General features: G+C 40.4%; 1 protein-coding gene across 1 annotated transcript; it reads right to left on the bottom strand.

Moving 5' to 3' along the window:
* Nucleotides 1-2,647: 2,647 nt before the first annotated feature.
* On the bottom strand, nt 2,648-8,720 carry LOC118791239 (protein YIPF5-like). The gene is made up of 7 exons (XM_036548536.1): nt 8,661-8,720; nt 7,783-7,866; nt 7,256-7,375; nt 6,152-6,330; nt 5,412-5,557; nt 4,752-4,933; nt 2,648-4,077 (listed from the first exon to the last, which is right to left on the bottom strand). The coding sequence occupies exons 3-7, from the start codon at nt 7,363-7,365 to the stop codon at nt 3,915-3,917; spliced, it is 780 nt and encodes a 259-aa protein (XP_036404429.1). The 5' UTR covers nt 7,366-7,375; nt 7,783-7,866; nt 8,661-8,720; the 3' UTR covers nt 2,648-3,914.
* Between the last annotated feature and the right edge of the window lie 9,611 nt (nt 8,721-18,331).

The following is an 18,331-nucleotide window of genomic DNA, read 5'->3' as shown; positions in this document are numbered from 1 at the left end:
TGTCGTGTCAGTGCCCAGCAGCCTTTTATCATCACTGGGTAATTGTGCAGAAACAGGGTCTTTCACAAGGACAGTCTTTCCTCAAGCCTCTGACAGTTCAGTAATGTGTTGTAAAAAAATGAAAGAAAATACTGGTCCTGGCTCACTTTTGGATGTTAACAATGCATTCATTTATCATACCATAACTTCGAAGTTATGCATTTCATGTGCACATGAAATACAATTAATCTCAAAATTGCAGTCATACATTAATTACCAATACCATAATCTGAAAGATAAACACAGGAAGAGCAAACAATATTTCTAAAGCAAACATTGACAAAATTCATGTGAAAATGCCCAGAGGTGTGTGTTCAGAATAAGCAGGGAGAAATACTGAGGTGAATTGTCAAGTTTTTTTTCCCCACTCTCTGCCTCCACATAGGAGAGCGGTCCAGGGCATGGAGTGAAAATTAGTGTCTGGTCTTAAATAGTGTTCTAGCTGCTGGCCACAGCAGGGCATCAACTGTAACAATTAGTGCACTGCAGTGTTGAATCTGTGAGTTATGTAATAGGCGTTAGCACTCAGTTCTGCTCAGAGTTCTCTGAAGCTAGCCTCACGATCAGCTCAACACTGCCTCATAGAGGCCATGCTGGTCAATCACACAACAGATAACGTTTTCAAAGGCTTGGGCAGAAGCCATGACCAGAAAGAGGAGCAATTTATTTTATTAGATTGTATATGCTCTTAACTCTGCATTTTATGACCAATAATCAATTTTCTTTTCTATGTATTACTATAACAACAGACTATATTGCTGTATGTTAGCTATAGAGAATGTGTGAAGTTTTAAACAGGGTGAGATGGTGTTATGAGCCATCCCTCACAGCTTTACATAGCCAAGAGTGTAGTGTAAACATAAACTGTTTGGCAGTACGCATGTGTACTTGTGGAAATCGGCACTTTCAAAGCATTGCGTGTTTCAACGCCAGCTTGCTTTTTCAAACAAGCTAACTAGGATAAATGGATCATTTTCTTTTCCAACTGTCTTTCCCTAAAAAACAGTGATGAATAATGATGCCACGAATCACCATCATTCAACACCCCTATGATTCACAGTGAACTTGACCTGCAGGCACCCAAACAGCAAATGGCTGCCCACTTAAAGTTACATTACTGCCTTTACCCTGACTGGAGGAAAGACTCTCCCCTGTAGCAGAGTAACATCACACAGACTACCCTTAAACATAACAATTATAATAGTGAAGGTGTGTATATATTCCTAACAGCAGTTTCCATTAATCATTCTGAATAAAACTCATGACTTGCTTAAAGGGTGTAGAACAGATGTTCTGCAACATACGTGCACTGGACTTTTGTTAGTTCAACAAAAAATTTGTCAGAATTAAACTGAAACCTGAAGGAGTTCTGAGTGACCAGTAGCCATGAGGGGACTCGTATTTCCAAGCCTGACTATGCATGGGTCCCATGAAGTTCTGCCATTTATTCAATGTAAACATACTGAAGCTGGAAGTTATAACTTAGAATACTGAAAAGTATTCAAAACTTGTTCTGGCCAGAAATTGACCAAAAGTTAAAAATATACATTTTTGTGGATTAAAAATACACTAAAAAAGTCTCTGCACTACCGCACATGAGTGTTGCTATTCTCACGCCTCTGTAGAGGCTAGGGTTCGTTTCAAAATCGTAAGCCAACATGATGTCGTCAGTCTGCCAAGAACACCAAACCCATGACATTACAAGGCAAATGAAAAATCAAAGGCTCAACATTAACTTTGGTGTGGATATTAGGGATAAATAGCAAATAGGAGTAACTGTTCATACATCTATAAAACTGCAGCTGAATAACACTTATCTATCTTTGCATGCATCTATACAAATAAATACATATAAAAACTAGCTAAACACATTTTCCCCACCCCTACCAAATCTGCCCTGCTCATACACAACCTGTTACAACTAATCAGCAACCTATAACAAGCAGAATTTACATTCAATTTTATTAAACCTATCAATGAGACTACATAAATGTCACAGAGAGCTGCAGAATAAGGTACATCAAAATATTTGTTGTTCCAGACCCATTGTATAGTCAGAAACACTGAAAGTTACAAGAATGAACCAGGTTTGGTACAGACGGTTACCAGTTAATTAAACTATTTTAAAAGGAATGCTTTCATCTTAATTTTGTGTGCGCCATATGGCACATTTAGACCACTTGCGAACCTTCATTAAGGACATTTTGCAGAAAATAAATGCTTAGCAACTGGTTAAATTGCTATAAAAACCACAAGGAGTCTATAAAACATCAACATTTCATATAACTCTTATGCATTTGGCCCTTACACCTTATACACTTACGTTTAGCAAACTTTTTCACTGTTGCAATCACACCAGCAAAGCCACACAATATGTTACCCAACCATTTATTTTCTATTTTATATACGACAATAGAGAACAATACTTAAAAGCCTCAGATGTACAAATCATACAGTATAGAAATACTTCTGATATATTTGGCAACTTTCATCAATTTCAATAAAAAGGTGCCTTCTTACTACATACAGTATATCAAAAACAAACTGATAAAAAGAGAAGTCTATTACCTTGGGATAATTGAATCCTTTGCATTTGGAGAAGGCTGCTGGCAAAACTGCATCCATAAAAAAAGTTCTGGAGTATTTGTGCAATATTTAGTGGGCTGAAACTATCTGCTGCACTTGTAAACAGTCTCATCCACAGGTGAAATGTATAAAACACTAAACAAATGATACAGTAAAAAAAAAAAAAAAAACTATTACCATCCAAACAGTTCAATGTGCATACATCTTAAAACGGTCCTTCAATGAACTCTCCATGACCGCGACTTGACTGTGCTATGGTTTCTATAGTCACATCTTTGTTGATCTTCAAGAAAGCAAATGTTATCCAACAATTTCTTACAGTGAGCACGACAGTAACTGTGATGGAGGTGAGGACACGGTGCACAATCAAGGAGCACAATCAAGGTGCACAATCAAGTGCCTATGGTGAGTGCCTTGCACCTCATTAAATAAACAAAATGCTTGTCCCAACATCACAGTGCGGGCCACACTCAGTCGCTTTTACCCAATACAAGAGGCCCGTATGGTTTTCGAGGGCGGGTTTGTACCTGACAGTTGCCAGCGTGTTCCACTGTGCAGACATTGCAAGATTGTGAGAAGCTCAGCTGTTCTCTGCTTCTTTGCGTAGGCCTCAGTTCAGTGTTACCACAGTGCTGAATTTACAAAGAACCTCTTAAATAGGCCACTTATCTTGCAAACCACTGCTACTGAGTGAACAATTAAATACTGGAAAAAGGCGCAAAGAACATGTCCAATTCAAAAAAAAAAAACAAAGAACAAAAAATGAAAGAAACCAAAAGAAAACAAAACTAAAACTCAGACGCATCATCTGTGTACAGATTATGGAAATGATGGTAAATGAATCTAACCCAGCTGTCAGGACAGGGCACAGAGCCATCTCATTTGATGAGTGTGTATTTCGAGTTTGCACAATATAGCTTTCTTTTGATTCTGTACTGGTGATAAGAATGACAAAGCCACGTGTTTTTGGCTAAGAATTCCCATAACAAACACTAGGATTTCCACATTAACCAGTCTCATGAATAAAGCAAAAAAAGACACTGTACACTCACATATGTATTGCACATGGAAGAAAACATACAGGTGCTGTATGAGAATCAAAAGGTCCTGGAGAAATGCACTGAACTATTCTTGTAGTTACACTTGCTGATACCCACCCTAAAGGTAACAGTGGAATGTGCAGGACACTTCACCTGGTGGCATTCTTTGATGTGTGCACATTGCTTACTTGTCCTATACGTATATGTCTACCGGTTTTGATCTGTTGGTTGAAAGCCTGGACTTGTAGTTCAGAAAATGGAGATCAAAGCAAACACCCCGTATAAGAGTGCACAGGGATAGGCCACTAGCAGCTGCTGTCCGTCCATCGCCAGAGCCGAGATGAAGATTTTGGAGGCGGAGAAACTGCACCAGCCAATAATCCCTGCGGTGATGACGATTCCCATCATTCCTCTGAAACACAGGAAGCACTGGATTAGACAGTTACTTACATAACTGATCTCTTTTCGCTTCCTGGATTGAGGGCTGAGCTTTGCCACTGATGCAACAGATCACCATCTTCAGACTCAAAAGCACCACAGTCTCACTTCGGGCTATGACCGTGTAGACAAACAACATCTAATCATATTTGCAAAAAGCTTAAATGAGCCTCAAACTGGCTTCAGTGCAGCCCATAAAATAGATTGTGTCGAGTCCCTCAATTCCAGTGACGTAATCCAGTGTATTTGCACATTAATGCCCCTCCTGTACAATTTGTTCCTTCACAGTTTAATGACTAACTGCCCAGTGGTGCATAAATAAACAAACAAAATAACAAACTGGACTTCAGCCACAAACTCCACGTTCACACCCACAATAGTCTATTCTGGGCCAGCAGGGTCGCATATTGGTAAGAATCGAAAGGCAACAGAAAGGTTGCCAGTTCGATTCTGCGCTGGGGCACTGCTGTCATACCCTTGGACAAGGTACTTAACCCAGAATTGCCTCAGTAAATATCCAGCCATATAAATGGATAAAACTGGAACAAGTCGCTCTGGATAAGAGCATCTGCTAAATGCCAATAATGTAATGTAATGTAATGATCTGAGCCCTGTGGGATAAAGAAGAGTAACAGATGATGATCTCACTGCAGGGAGAAGAGCACGCCGATACTGGACAGGAGGATCATGGGAAGCAGGCAGTAGCCCAGAACACTGGCCACGCAGCCGAAGGACACGCCCGTCATGCTCATGAGGTTCAGCAGGCAGTACACCCCCAGGCAGCCGATGGCGCTGATGCCGTACACGTAGCCGAACTGGATCTTACCCGCCTTGGGCAGAGAGAACACATCCATCATTAGAGCCTGAGAAACGACTGAAGCTCTCAAGCATGTGGTACTCTGGTTAAAGCTCTAGACCGAAGACATGAGGGTTTATATTACAGGACACTGTGGTACCTGCACCTGCAACCCCCATGTGTCAGAAGCATCTTAACCCACACCTCATAAGCATTGTGCAAATCCTCTAAGAGTTTTAAATGACAAAAACATTCAAAATACATGTCAAGCATACTACATGTTTCCCACAACTACAGACAACATCAGATGAATTATAGGTTTTTAGCCTATAATATTGTGCATAAAGCAAGCTACTGGGCATGAACATGACATGGTATAATGTTAACAAAAGTAGCCAATATTAAAACAGGTAAGGTTTTGGACTTCAGGACTGCAATTTTGGAATTTCTTGGAAGGAAACAGGAACACACCATAATAAAAGATACAATACAGAAAATGTCAGCTCTCATACCAGCAGGAGAGTGGCTCCAAAAGCCAAGCAGAAGACCATGGGGCCGGCCATGTCCGTCTCATTCATAATACTGCCATCTGCTGCTTTCATTGGGTGGAGCACCGTCAAGGTCTTCTGCCAGATGTGGTCAAAGTTGATCCCCAACTCTGACAGGAATGACCAAAAGCACTTCAGACATTCACATGAATAAAAATACAACTCTACATCATCCAGGTAACAGAAAGATGAAACATTATTAACACATAACATGGGATTAACAGGATAATGGGCAGAAAAGATGAGCTGCAAATACTGGAGAAAGAAATGTTTTACAGCTGAGAAATTTATACACTTGGATCATGGCTTAGTTTGATCCCTGTTACTCTGCCTATTGATTTCCACCCTGCTAGGCAGGAAATCAATGAGTACTCATGGACCAACCCACGGACCTAACCCAAAACCACTTGCAATACACAAATCAGAAATGGATACAAAATGAAATAATCATTGCCATCATAATCAATCACAGCCTTCATAAGTGCACTGACTCAGGGAAACTTTGGTTTGGGAGGCTCCCAGGACATTTGCCAAAATAACGACTCCAGCATCATCCCAGCTCCAGAGTCCACTGCTGTAATTATCACTCCACCCTGCTATGCTGTGGGTCCAGTCAAGTTTCCAGGTTCAACACCACACTTATACACACACCCAGTCATATGATTATTCTTTTATGAAAGTCTCCCCTTGGAGGTGAGCCTTACCCTCCAGCAGCGGGGGCTCGTCCTCGAAGCTGCTGCCGTACGCAGACTGTGTGGGGGCTGGGGTGAAGGCCGGCGTGGGCTGGAAGATCTGTCCCGTGTAAGGCTGCTGGGGCTGCATCATGCCTGGAGCCTGGCTCCCATATGCAGCCTGCTGGGAGTAGTCATAGCTTCCATATGGCCTGCGGACACAGCACAGACTCAAAACACCGTAATGATGCACGGCTCACACCTCTGTCTCACTATGCAATGCGACAACATCCACACCGTCATTCAGTCTTACAGTAAGGCTCCACTCAGTATAGTCTACAAAAGCAAGACTCAGGGGACTCTGCTAGAGGCACCAGATTACAAAGGCCCTCTAAAAGATGGGAATTTGGGGCACAAATTCTGTGATGTTCTATGCAGGAAGCACTGATGGCCACACTCCTCATTTTGGCCAAGAGTTAGACTTGTGATACTCCAATAAATCCACTGAATAAAATACGGCTTCTAGAGGAACACACACTTGTGGTTACTCCATAATTTTGGTTTTAGTGGCATCATTTGACAACAAAATAAGCAGCCTGTCTTCAGTGAGCTGCCAGCATTTAAAAAGCATGTAATTCTGAGTAGTGTAGTTGATGTTGAAAACTATACTTCAATATGGAACCTGAGTTGCAACTTTGGAGGGCAGCAATCGGATAGCATGCTAGAAATGTGAAACCAAACACATTTCTTGTATTTCATCTATTTAGATTTCTTACACCTTTTTTGCAACTGCTTCAGAAGATGATGTGCTAGAATCTGAATTCCAAATGTGAAAAATGCACAAATACTGAATGTGTGTTTTACCGTGGTTGAAAATATTAGACTATATATTAGGTAAGGTTCACTGCCAAAATAAAGATTCCTTCTAAACAAAGCAATTCTGATCAGAATTATTTTTTTACAGAGCAATTTATCAAAATCTGCTACTTGCTGTACCCAAGCTTGACTGTGCTACCTATTTTTTATGAAGCAGAGAAATATCTTATTTTCAGACACTGCTGTTAGTTGGAGGACAAAGGGATGAGACAATAATAGGTTTCATCAGAAACACCTGGGAGAAGGTCAAATGAGACATACTTGCTGTACGGGTCTGGTGTATTACTGTAGCCATATGCAGCCTGCCCTTGATCATCAACACTGTAACTTGTCTGGTAGAAGTCCGTGTTGAAGCTGTCAAAGCCTGACATTTCAAATGCCCTGAAAATGAACACAAGGAGTGAACACTTCTCTGCAGCAAGATAACCCTATTCTGCGCACTGAGCATTATTGTGCTGCATCAGATGTGAATTCTTTCAGTGATAACACTTTGGGAAGCACTGAGTAGTGACTGTTCCATGGAGTGCAGTACGATGTAGGCATATTACACTCGGTCATGGACAGTGTGGAATGATATGCATTTAACAACATTCAAAGGTGAGTAGGTATGTACAGTCTGCTAAAGGTAACAGATAAATGCCTATGCTTCAGCCAGTACATTTATAAAACAGTTTTATGGGCAACTCAAATTAACTTATAGCAAAAGCAACCCCCCCCCCCCCCCCCACCAAACCCCACAAGAACATCTTGTCAAGCCCTCTAATAAACACCATGACTAGAGTACTTACTGCTATTTTACTTTAAGACAGTCCCCAAATAAGGCCTCGTTCAGGGGGCACTTCTTTTGACAAGAAACAAGTGCTGTTAAGTACCTGAAAAGAACAATATCTGTCATGAGACCAAAGGATTAGGCGCTCTGCAGGTTTTGCACCTATGATGCTTTGCGGAATGATGGCTATACAGTGACTACCTTAATCTAGGAAGAGCTTCACAATATATCTAATTTCATGACACATAACTACACTGATGTTTAAGGTTTGTATAAAAATCATACATCTTGATCGTTTGATTTACGTACCTAGCTGGATAATATCAGCCACTGTTGCTACGTAGGCAAGTTGTACAGCGATGTTTCCAATAAACGGGATATGTTGCCTATCTTGCAATCAAGATAATGGTTTCCTTACCAATGCAAATCTAGCTAAAGCTACCTAGAAATTCTGTCCATGACTCCCTGAAAGCGCTCAGAATGGGACAGAAAAGTTACCACTGCTCTAGCTAGGTAGCTGACGATAGCTATCATACCAAGATTCCGAGTTACCGGGCAACATAAGTAGTTTGCGATTTCAGGATACGCTGGTGTTTTCCATAAATGTCCAGAATTAGTACATTGAACAGGTCATTTGTCTGAATGATAAAATATTTACCTTGCTAGTTAGATCTACTTCAACTTGCGATTTATTTTCTCCAAGTACTAAGTGCATCTACAGTTTTCTAGCTAACAGGCAGCTAATTAGACTGAACAGTCTTCTCTACGGCTGTGGGGAAATGAACAAATGCAAAACACCATGAGAGTAATATGAAAATGTTCAAAATCAAGCATTTAGCTGGATAGTTACTTATACCGGTAACATGTAAGTTAGCTATAATTTACAACTCATCTTACCCCTCCAGGCTCCGGTTCCAGCTGATACGTGTCAGGAGGAAAATAAAAGAAGCTCTTCCGGGTCGCCTAACTTGTCATTGTGGCAGTTCCTGTGGAGAAGGAGAAGCCGCGATGGGACCTTTCCGTCATTTCCGACGAAAGATCAGTTTTTATCCGCTCCCAGTCCCGCTTGCTACCATTTAGTGGAGAATTTAGCAGCTGATCCAGGATCAGTTGTTCCGGCCAAAAGTCCATGCACCTTAAAAGCCACGCAATGGTTGCTGTCAATGCCATCGGACTTAAAGTGCTTGAAATATTGTTTTATTGACAACTTTAGCATTTATTATAATCGAATTGCGTTGAGTCAGTTTGATACGTGTAACTGGTCATTGCCAACCAATTAGAGAGGACTCGTTCATGAATGGCTTGCATTGTTCCAGGAGGCCTTCAGATGGCACCATACTATATCTCTAGTGGTGGCTGATTTGAGTATTCACACATTTTATATCCAGTGCCTTCAACGGATACACCATCTGACAATGGCTGTGGTTAACCAACCCTCCGAGCTTAAAAACTTTCCAGTTCTTGTTTTCTCCCAGGTTTACAGGCATAACGTTATAACGTGCTGAAATATGTCACTACATTGAATCTAAAATAGGTCCAATAAAAATAAACAAATTCATTTTTGACATGGCACGTTGTGACGTGTGACGTTAGTGCGAGTTCCCTCCCTTTTGTGCATTCAGTGATTCAGCTAGCTATCTTTCTGGTTATTTAATATATATATTTTACAAACCTACTGTAACAACAGGCAACACTGTTGCTGAGCATTTTGTAATTGTGTGCATGTGTGCGCGCTATAAGTTGGATATGACCGAGTATGCATATTTCATAGTTTTCAGTTTAACAGGAAATTAGTTCGTGTGTACACTAAATGTTTTAAAAGGGTACACGGAAAACGAGAGCCTAACAGTACAATATAAACAAATTGATATTTCACTTTTAACAGACTTTAACTTTATTATTGCCAGTGTGCTTCAGTTGTGTGCGCTCATGTGTGAAAGACAAATACCCTACGTAGGCCTATGTGTGATATAGTACAAAGTGGTCAGAAACTGATTTGATGCACTGTGTTGTTTGGCTTTATGGCAAGCTTGGCACTATTGTCTTCTGTTACTGTATGTATATACGTAACATGCCACACAATAGTTGGAATGTGTACTGATGTCAGTTAAAAAATGTTTGCCCCCCCCCCAGCGCAAATGTCAAACTCTGCCTATGATATTCAGACATGACTGAGGCACATTCCTGTGTCCCATGTGGCAAAAATAATTGGGAATATCAGAGAGGCAAAACATACAATGGAAAAAAGATGACATGACCTATTTTCACAGTAACAATTAAGCTAAAATGGTCTGCCCATAGGTTGTTACATTCCTGCCTTGATTATGCTCCTTTGTGAGATCACATCATTTAAATGTGACTCTTTCAGAGGTGGAAAGAGGAAACTAGTCCCCATCTGACATATATCTGAACACTGTACCAGTGGATAAAGCATGCACGGATGCTTGTCTGTGATTGTGATTTGGGATGTTATGGAATTATATATATATATATATATATATATATATATATATATATATATATATATATACATATATATATTTTTTCCCCTTTGAGGATCTGCAAAGGATTAGGCCTTCCAATGATGAAAAAGGTTATGTAATACGATGTACAGCTTTCTGTAAAGTCTTTATCAGGCCTCTTAAATGCACGTTATCACTTACAAATGATTCATGTTACTAATCTGCTTAAACCTTTGCTCTGTTATGTAAAAATCAGATGTTCCCCTTTGTTGAATACCACCTTCTTCTTGTGTTCTGTACGCTGTTGAATCAGGGAGAGGTCGAGGCATGACACTTGATAGTCACCTACAAAATCTCCCAGTGTCGATGTGAAATTGCCCGCTCATTCAAACACCATTATTTTCAGAGTGCCCTTGAACGTTTTGATTCGAGAGACCTCTGTTGGTATTCTGTCTCATTAGTTTTTGGGGGACGTAAAGGTAGACAGTCAATGGTATCTGTTACAAAGGAATGTGATGCAAGGAACAAGATCTGTTGTTTTATGGAGAGGAGGAGATCCATCGGTCTGCAGGAGGAGCTCAATGAGTGTGATCAGGGGCTGTGTCTGCATGCTGTAAGATGACCTTTAGTAATGAGAAGCCAAAGGACATCAAATAAAAGATGCTGAATAAAAGTGAAATTCATTCTGAAAGCTTTCATTTTAAATGGATGCTCTTCATTTAACTCCATACTAGTTTATGTTGCATTATGTTTTTTTTTTTTAATAATTATAATATTTTAAATTATATTTGTTAAATTTGTAGTCTGATGTCTGATGTCTGCAGTAATTGGCTTCTTAGAGTCTTAGTGATCAGAGTGATAGTGTTACTATGGCAAATCAAATAAAAACTAATGTTAGGCCCACCTTTTCAAGGTAAAATGTTTGATTTAGTCTAATTCAGCAACTGCCTTGGCTATAGAAGTTAGCATGGGAAAACAAAAAACTGAGCATAGACCTGGCTAACTGACATGGCTACCAACTCTGTGACAGAAAAACAGACAAAAAAGAGACAATAACATTTCAATAACAGAAGAGCTGACTCTTAAATGTCACGTGGAAAAAACCTTCACCGGCCTGGCATTGCCTTGTGAAATGAACAGTGCGCATCAAATGTATATATCAATTTCAATGAAAAACTAGCTGCCAGTTCAGTTTGGTTGATTAATGGATCCAATTACTCAAGTAATTGCTACAGCGTTAATGGGTGTATATGTATATATGTACTGTTGTTTCAGTGGTCGTATATTTATCCTGATATCCATGAATCTTTTCCCACCTGGATGAACCTATTTACCCCAGTGATTCCTCTTTGAAGACATCCCCCATAAAATTTCCTTAAACAAATAAAATAAAATGAAATAAACCTGAAAAACACAATGCAACTTAATACTTATAAGAAACAAACACAGAAATGGTGAGTGTAAATTCCAGATTTGAAGAAGAAGAAAAATACTTTGCACTAGATTGTTAAAAGAAAACAATTTAAGAGGATGGGAGATGGAGAACAAAAACACTTGGTTGTGGTAATGGGGTTACCAATTGTACAGGATAGAAGATTATTTTTAGTTACTGACAGCTTGTTAAGAACCTACAGCATTTTTGTTGTATTATGCATGTTAGATTTAACCGATTCTATGTTTGATTCATTCAGCATTAAGTTTGCCCTTTTGTTTTGCAGTCTACACTCTTTCAGTAGTGGGTAAAGTGGCTTCATCATACAAAATTTATGCCAATCTTGCCATCTATTCTATGGTCACACAAAAAAATGTGATCTACAGTGTGCCATCACATGCTATGCTAAGGAGGACTCATAAACAGCCATATCACGGTAATACAATTTGTTTCATAGGAGACATGGAGAAGTGCCACCATTTACTAAAACCTTTCACACTGATCTGGTTATTGGAGAAACTGAGAACTTCATGCAACAGAAATGAAACATTCTAAGTAGCTAACATGGCATTATTATATATATTTAACTCCTTAAAACACTTAAAGATCCTTGTAAACAGCAGGCAGTATAGAGTCAGAGTGCTTGCTAACCATGTAACTAATTGGCTTGTCTTACTTTCCAGTTATCGGCCCCACAGAAATGCATATAAAATCAAAATGCTCAACCTGATAAGTTAAATAGTATGTATAGTCAGACTGGAAAGCCTTACACCTTTTTGGTGACAAACATTCCACGATCAAATTAGTATTCACGACACAAACGTGTAAAAAAACAAACAAGGGATAATTAATACCAGACATCAGGTACTTTTTTCTTTATTGAACTGTTAATAAATCCATTACACTGACAAGGGTTCACATTGCGTGCACCCTCAGGTAAATATACTACCAAATTATTTTACCTCTCAGGATATGCAGGCTTCGAGTAGATGGCCTTCCTTTCCTTTTTACAACATGAAAGTAGGATGAAATCTGACAGAGAATACAGCAAATCTAGGTCACTGAATTGCTATGCAGAGATAATTGCGCTCCGCTCAAGTGTTTGGCTTAATCTTGTACTATTGCTGGAGCAGATGAGCAGATGAGTAGATTAGGTTTCCCTTTTCCTCAATTTTCCTTTATAGTTTCATTACAGAGAGATTATATGAGAGGAGGCCATATTTTCATCATTATGTATCACTTTCAATGATGTGTTTAGAGCAACGCAATATAAATATGTATATCCTGGGTACACTATAACAAGATGAAGAGTACATCTGCATTGATGAGAGGTAGATCATCTTTGACTTTGTTGAGGCCAGTATTCCAGCACAGGCCCGCAGCAGAGCTTTTGAGAGGGTGATGGCAGTGCTTCTGTCACCTCAGCAGCAGAAAGAGCCCTGGTGCCATCTAACCACATGATGAGGGCCAGACCCTGACAGAGGCTCAGTTGCACACTGCTTCTCTGACGCATTCGGTTACTTCTAACTAGACATCAAATACTGCATTTTAAAATTCCTGTCTGTGTGCTATTTACTTATGCTGTTTTTGTCATTTTATGATATGATGTACACAGTACACCTTCAAAGCTGCCACATTTTTAAATTTTATCTTAGGCTCAGTCAACTCTCCACATAAAATCATTCATGAACGTATTAGCCAGTCTGCGGCTTAACTGTAACAGTGTTAATATTTTTGGGCAGTTCACCTTAATTCAAGTTAAAATAAATATGGCAAATAAACAGCATCCTAAAACTATTCTACAGCAGAGTGGTGCTGTTGCCTCAGTGCTTCCAGGCTGACTCTGATGTAATGTGCCAGTGAATACCTTACAAAACATGGCACACATTTTCTCACTGGAACACAAAAGAAAAGGAAAAAACTATTTCCACACAGAGCTCAACTCACGTTACAGGTGCAACCCAGAAAATGTCTGCAGCATTTGGTGGCAACCAAAAGGAAAATTACTCAGTGAAGGAAAAAAAGGCACCTTTAGTACTGATAGCTACAAATCCCCCAGCGTTAGAATTCTCCATGTCGGCTCCCCTGGCAGAGGCAGCGCTGGTGCTTAGCAACACCTTTTCAACACAATGCACTGAATTAACAGGGCTAGCGTGGCCACTACCGCGTCAAAATCAGCGTTCTAAAGAGCCCACACAAATCCGTGCCACAGAGAAGATCAACACCTTGGCACAGGGAGTGGGATGGAGATGACAGAAATAAATATTTTTCTTATTCTTATTCAGTACTGAAATGTTGCAAATGTTTCAGAGTGCGGAAGAGCACAGCTCATTCAGGTTACACAAAAAGCAACTAAGTTGAGAACGGAAGCCGCCCATAATCCCCCCCCCCCCCCCCCCCCCCCACACACACACACACAAACACCCACATGCACCCTCCTACGCTGCCAAGCACTGGAACAGATTGGAGAGAGAACTGCAGAACGTGTCCAATGCACTCAACCTGCACAGCTGCTGGTGAACAGGCATCTGTCATTATGCTCATAGACAATAAGACCGGGAAAGAGGCCGTGCTGTATCCTGCACTGATAGGATGCTTACTGGGATTAGGTGCTTCTGGGGATTTATTCATTGTCTGGATCTTAAATCTGAATTAAACAAATGCATCATGGATGTTGAATGATTTTTTTTTCATGAGATGATGTGAAGTATGAATGTATTGAAGCATGAACTGTATGCACAAAGACCAAACAGTTCAGTAAACGAAACTAAATACAAGCTGTTTTGTCATGAGCAATGTCAGACCATCATACCAATGCCATATGGTAGTACAGAAGACACTAGTCAGAAAAAGTGTGGATCATATGGAAAAGCACCAGCCACAGATCTATGCTCTTAATTTTTATTTCCCAGAAGTGGGGTTACCAAACCTAAACCATTTTAGTATGGCAATCTGGTGAGCTTCAGCATTTCAGAATCCAAAATTTTTTGAGGACTCCTGTTCATAAACTTCAATCTGAAATGATGATTCTTTTCATTTACACTTATAATCTAACACTTTCCTCTCATGTTTATTTCCTTTGGGTCAAAAATGTTCGCTGACTGCAAATCTTAACTCTATAAATCCAAACTTCACAGAGCATCAAACAGTAGAAACAAGTGCGGCAAAATGCAATGCAAATTTGGACACGCTTCTGTAATTCAGCTGGATGGCATAGTTCTCACCCAGGGCTGTAGATCTCGTTCCAGCAGGACTCCTGGACCCAGTCATACACCAGCCTGCTACTTGATTCCAGAGAACTGCTGGCTTAGGGACAAGCACTTCATGGTTTTAACCAGCAACTGTGCCCACTCAGACCAGCTCCAGGAGTGCCTGCCAACTCCTCAGCACGAGTGCTTCATGTTATAACAGCACATCTCTTGAGGACTCAACTCAAATTCAACTCAGAAACATCAATGATTGAAATCTAAACACAACACAAATAGAAGAGAGGATATAAGAGAAGATAGAAAACCTTTGCTGAATTTAGAAACATCGCCAAAAATAGACTTTCCATTTTTCTAAGAGCTGCAGCTGAAAGATGCAAAGGAAAAATAAAGTAAAATAAAACAAAAGGTCCACCCTACCTCTGGATGAGACGACTATTATGCCATTCTATCAGGGGCCTCAGACATGCCTATAGATTCCCTGCAAACTGTATAAAAAGCTCTGCAAAAGCATCAATAAATACATGAATAAATTAATGATAGCATTGCTTCACTGGCTACCAGCAAAATACCAGGCTGATTTCAAACTGCTGCTCTTAGCTTTAAAAGCTTTAAATGTGCTTGTTCCTGCTTATTTATAAGATCTCCTGCTAATCACTACAACCTCTCTAGATTGCTTCATTCGCAAGAGGCTGCCCATTTGGTTAAATCTAAAGATATCAAAAAATCAAAGTTAGAGTCTTTTCATGTAAAGCACCTCTACTATGGAAAATCCAGCCATATTTTGTCTATGAATCAGAAACAATCCTCAGTCTTAAAGTGTAACCGAGTATGTCCTATAGTTAGCTTGAGTTGTGGGATGGAGATTAGCTTGTGGCTATGGAAAATTGTGATACTGTCCTGGCTGTTGCCTCATTTTTAGTGGATCTGCACCGTTTCAATCTAGTCCTTCTTGTAATGGAATGGCACAGTCTCTGATTGCCTTCATGGCCACAAGTGTTATCCTTCCTTTTAACCTCTTTTGCTCACTGAGAAAGTCTATGCTTTCTGAGGCTACTACTACAACAACTCCTGTAATATAAAACAAACAGCAAAATAAGGACAAATTAAGTATGAATGAAAATAACCTTTAATTTGCTGCATAAATCCAGAGACCTTTAGTGTAGGCGGCTGGAGGAACGGTAATCAGTGGTAGGCTATGGGAGGGGTCTCCCAACAGTAATCCTGGGAGGGAAATCAGGGCCCACCTATCCAATGATCAGCCACACATCCTGTTCAGTGATGCAGTGTGAATGCTGTTCTTGGTAGTCTTCTCAGAGCTCTGGGGCTGAGGTGCATATGCTTGTTACATGCATGGAATAAGGGTGAGACAGATGAGAGGAAGGGTGTTAAGATGGAGAAGTGGTCAGAACAGGGCATGGCATTTGAGCATTGTATGTAAAAGGCAATGCAACACTTTCACTACTGAAAAAGGCCCTGTTTGACTTTTTGTTCCACTTTGTAATCCCCATACGGTAGTGTCAGTTGTAGTTCTTAAGATGCCTTCCTTGCCAATGGACATTTTTGTCCTCCACATGGCCTGCACGGAATGCAGCTTTCTTCATGCTGAAAGATTGCCCAGTGTGGTTTTATAGTTTGGCAGTTTCAGTCACACCAGGGTTGAAATCTATTAGTTGCCTTTGCGGACAAACCCGCAGACCCACCCCAAAATCACTTCCACTACTGCACATCTGGTATTGGAGGGCACAGATTGTCGGTGTGGGGTGTACAGATACTGTGTGAGCTTTGTAAGTCATTCAGGATAATGGCACCGGCCAGGCAGATGAATTGATAATGACAAAGCACAGTGGGACACCTCCGCGGCGCTGGAGGGATGTGCTCGGCCCCAAAGTCCTTTGAGGCAGCATCGCCACCCAGCTGACTATCACCTGCTAATGGAAATACAATCTACCTGGTTACTTTTTATCAGGCTCGGCAGCGTGTGATAAAGAAGGTCATCCTGCCACTTGCTTATCAGCAAGGCACTCTCTCAGTGTCCCTGAGCCAGGTGCTGGCGCTTGTCAAGTCAAAATCTTTCCCACATGGCTAGGACATGCATTCCTAATGAGGGGGTTGAGAGCTGTCTTGCTGTCATTTGGGGCTATTACAGAGACTGTGGGTCTACCTCGTGACCAGAAGACCTGAGCTCGGTCCTGACGCATGCCCTCTGTGCTGCATTCAGGAAGGTGATATCCTCTGTCTATCCTTATACATTGTCATCAATACGGCCTACCTGGGAGGAAAGATAGAATTATTTTATAACCCTACCAGGGGTGAACATGGCTGGACTTCAGATTTTTGAAAAGCCAAGCCATCAGAACATTACCGTTTTACAATTTTAAAGTCAGGACAAAAACGAACATGGCATTATTTTCATCATGGCAAACCGATATAGCCCTTGCATATGAAAATAATTTCAATCCTGTTTAAAACATGCATTCCTAATGATGAAGCTGAGCGCTGCCACACTGTGATTGCCAGCCCGGTCTATTACAGCTGAGACACTTTGTTGTCCATATGAAACCTTGTATGAAGACACTCTGCCCATATTAATGAATATTTAAATCACAGATCTCAGAGACAAATGAAAGAGGGGATGGCAAAGGGGAAAGAAAGAAATTAAAAAAACCCTTTGATTTACACTTACACATTTATGTGCTATATATGGTTGTGTTTGAACCCTGGCCAAAATGGAAAAGATGACTTCTGAAACTCAACAAGCTGTCAGCTGTTAAGGGACAATAATTAATTCTGTGGAAGTTAAAAAAAGATGCCAGTCTCACACCTCATTTTCTCACCAGATTATGAAAGGGAATTTTTTTCTTGAGTCCCCCACTATGAGGAACTGGACCCAAGAGAATATGTGTTTTAAGCAGATGCCCAATTTCGCGTCTTTGGAGGGAATTTAGCTACGGGGGATGCTGGCACTAAACTGTGAGGTTATCACACAAAGAAAGTAGAAATTATGGGACAAGTGGTCTTAATTAATACAGCCAGTGAATATGTCTGAGATAATCAATCACAAAGTAAAAAAAAGTTCTCAGCAGCTAACAATTACTGGCATGTCTCTGCTCTCTCGAACAACTTTATTTATGATCCCATCCCTACCACATTGTAGACATTCAGAAAAACATAGCCATCCATATGGCTTTGTGACGGCAATATGTGCAAACACAGCATGCATTTATTTATGATCACAGCAGTGGCCTACTTACAAACCACTGCGCATACAATGCGGAATATTCCGCTCTCACGAAAAGAAATGACAGAAAGATGAAGACAGAAAGAATGACAGAAAATGAAGAGACATAATGACCTGAATCCTGGAAATAGGACAGGTTATTTCCCACCATCGAATGAAGAGGGCTGAGATATTGCGTACGCTGCTTTGTTAATGACTAACAATACAGTAGTAATTAACTAGCACAA

This window comes from Megalops cyprinoides, chromosome 16 (genome assembly GCF_013368585.1).
Source record: "Megalops cyprinoides isolate fMegCyp1 chromosome 16, fMegCyp1.pri, whole genome shotgun sequence".
Taxonomy (NCBI): domain Eukaryota; kingdom Metazoa; phylum Chordata; class Actinopteri; order Elopiformes; family Megalopidae; genus Megalops; species Megalops cyprinoides.
Note: the sequence above shows the minus strand (reverse complement) of the source record. Positions and strands in the feature narration are given on the sequence as shown.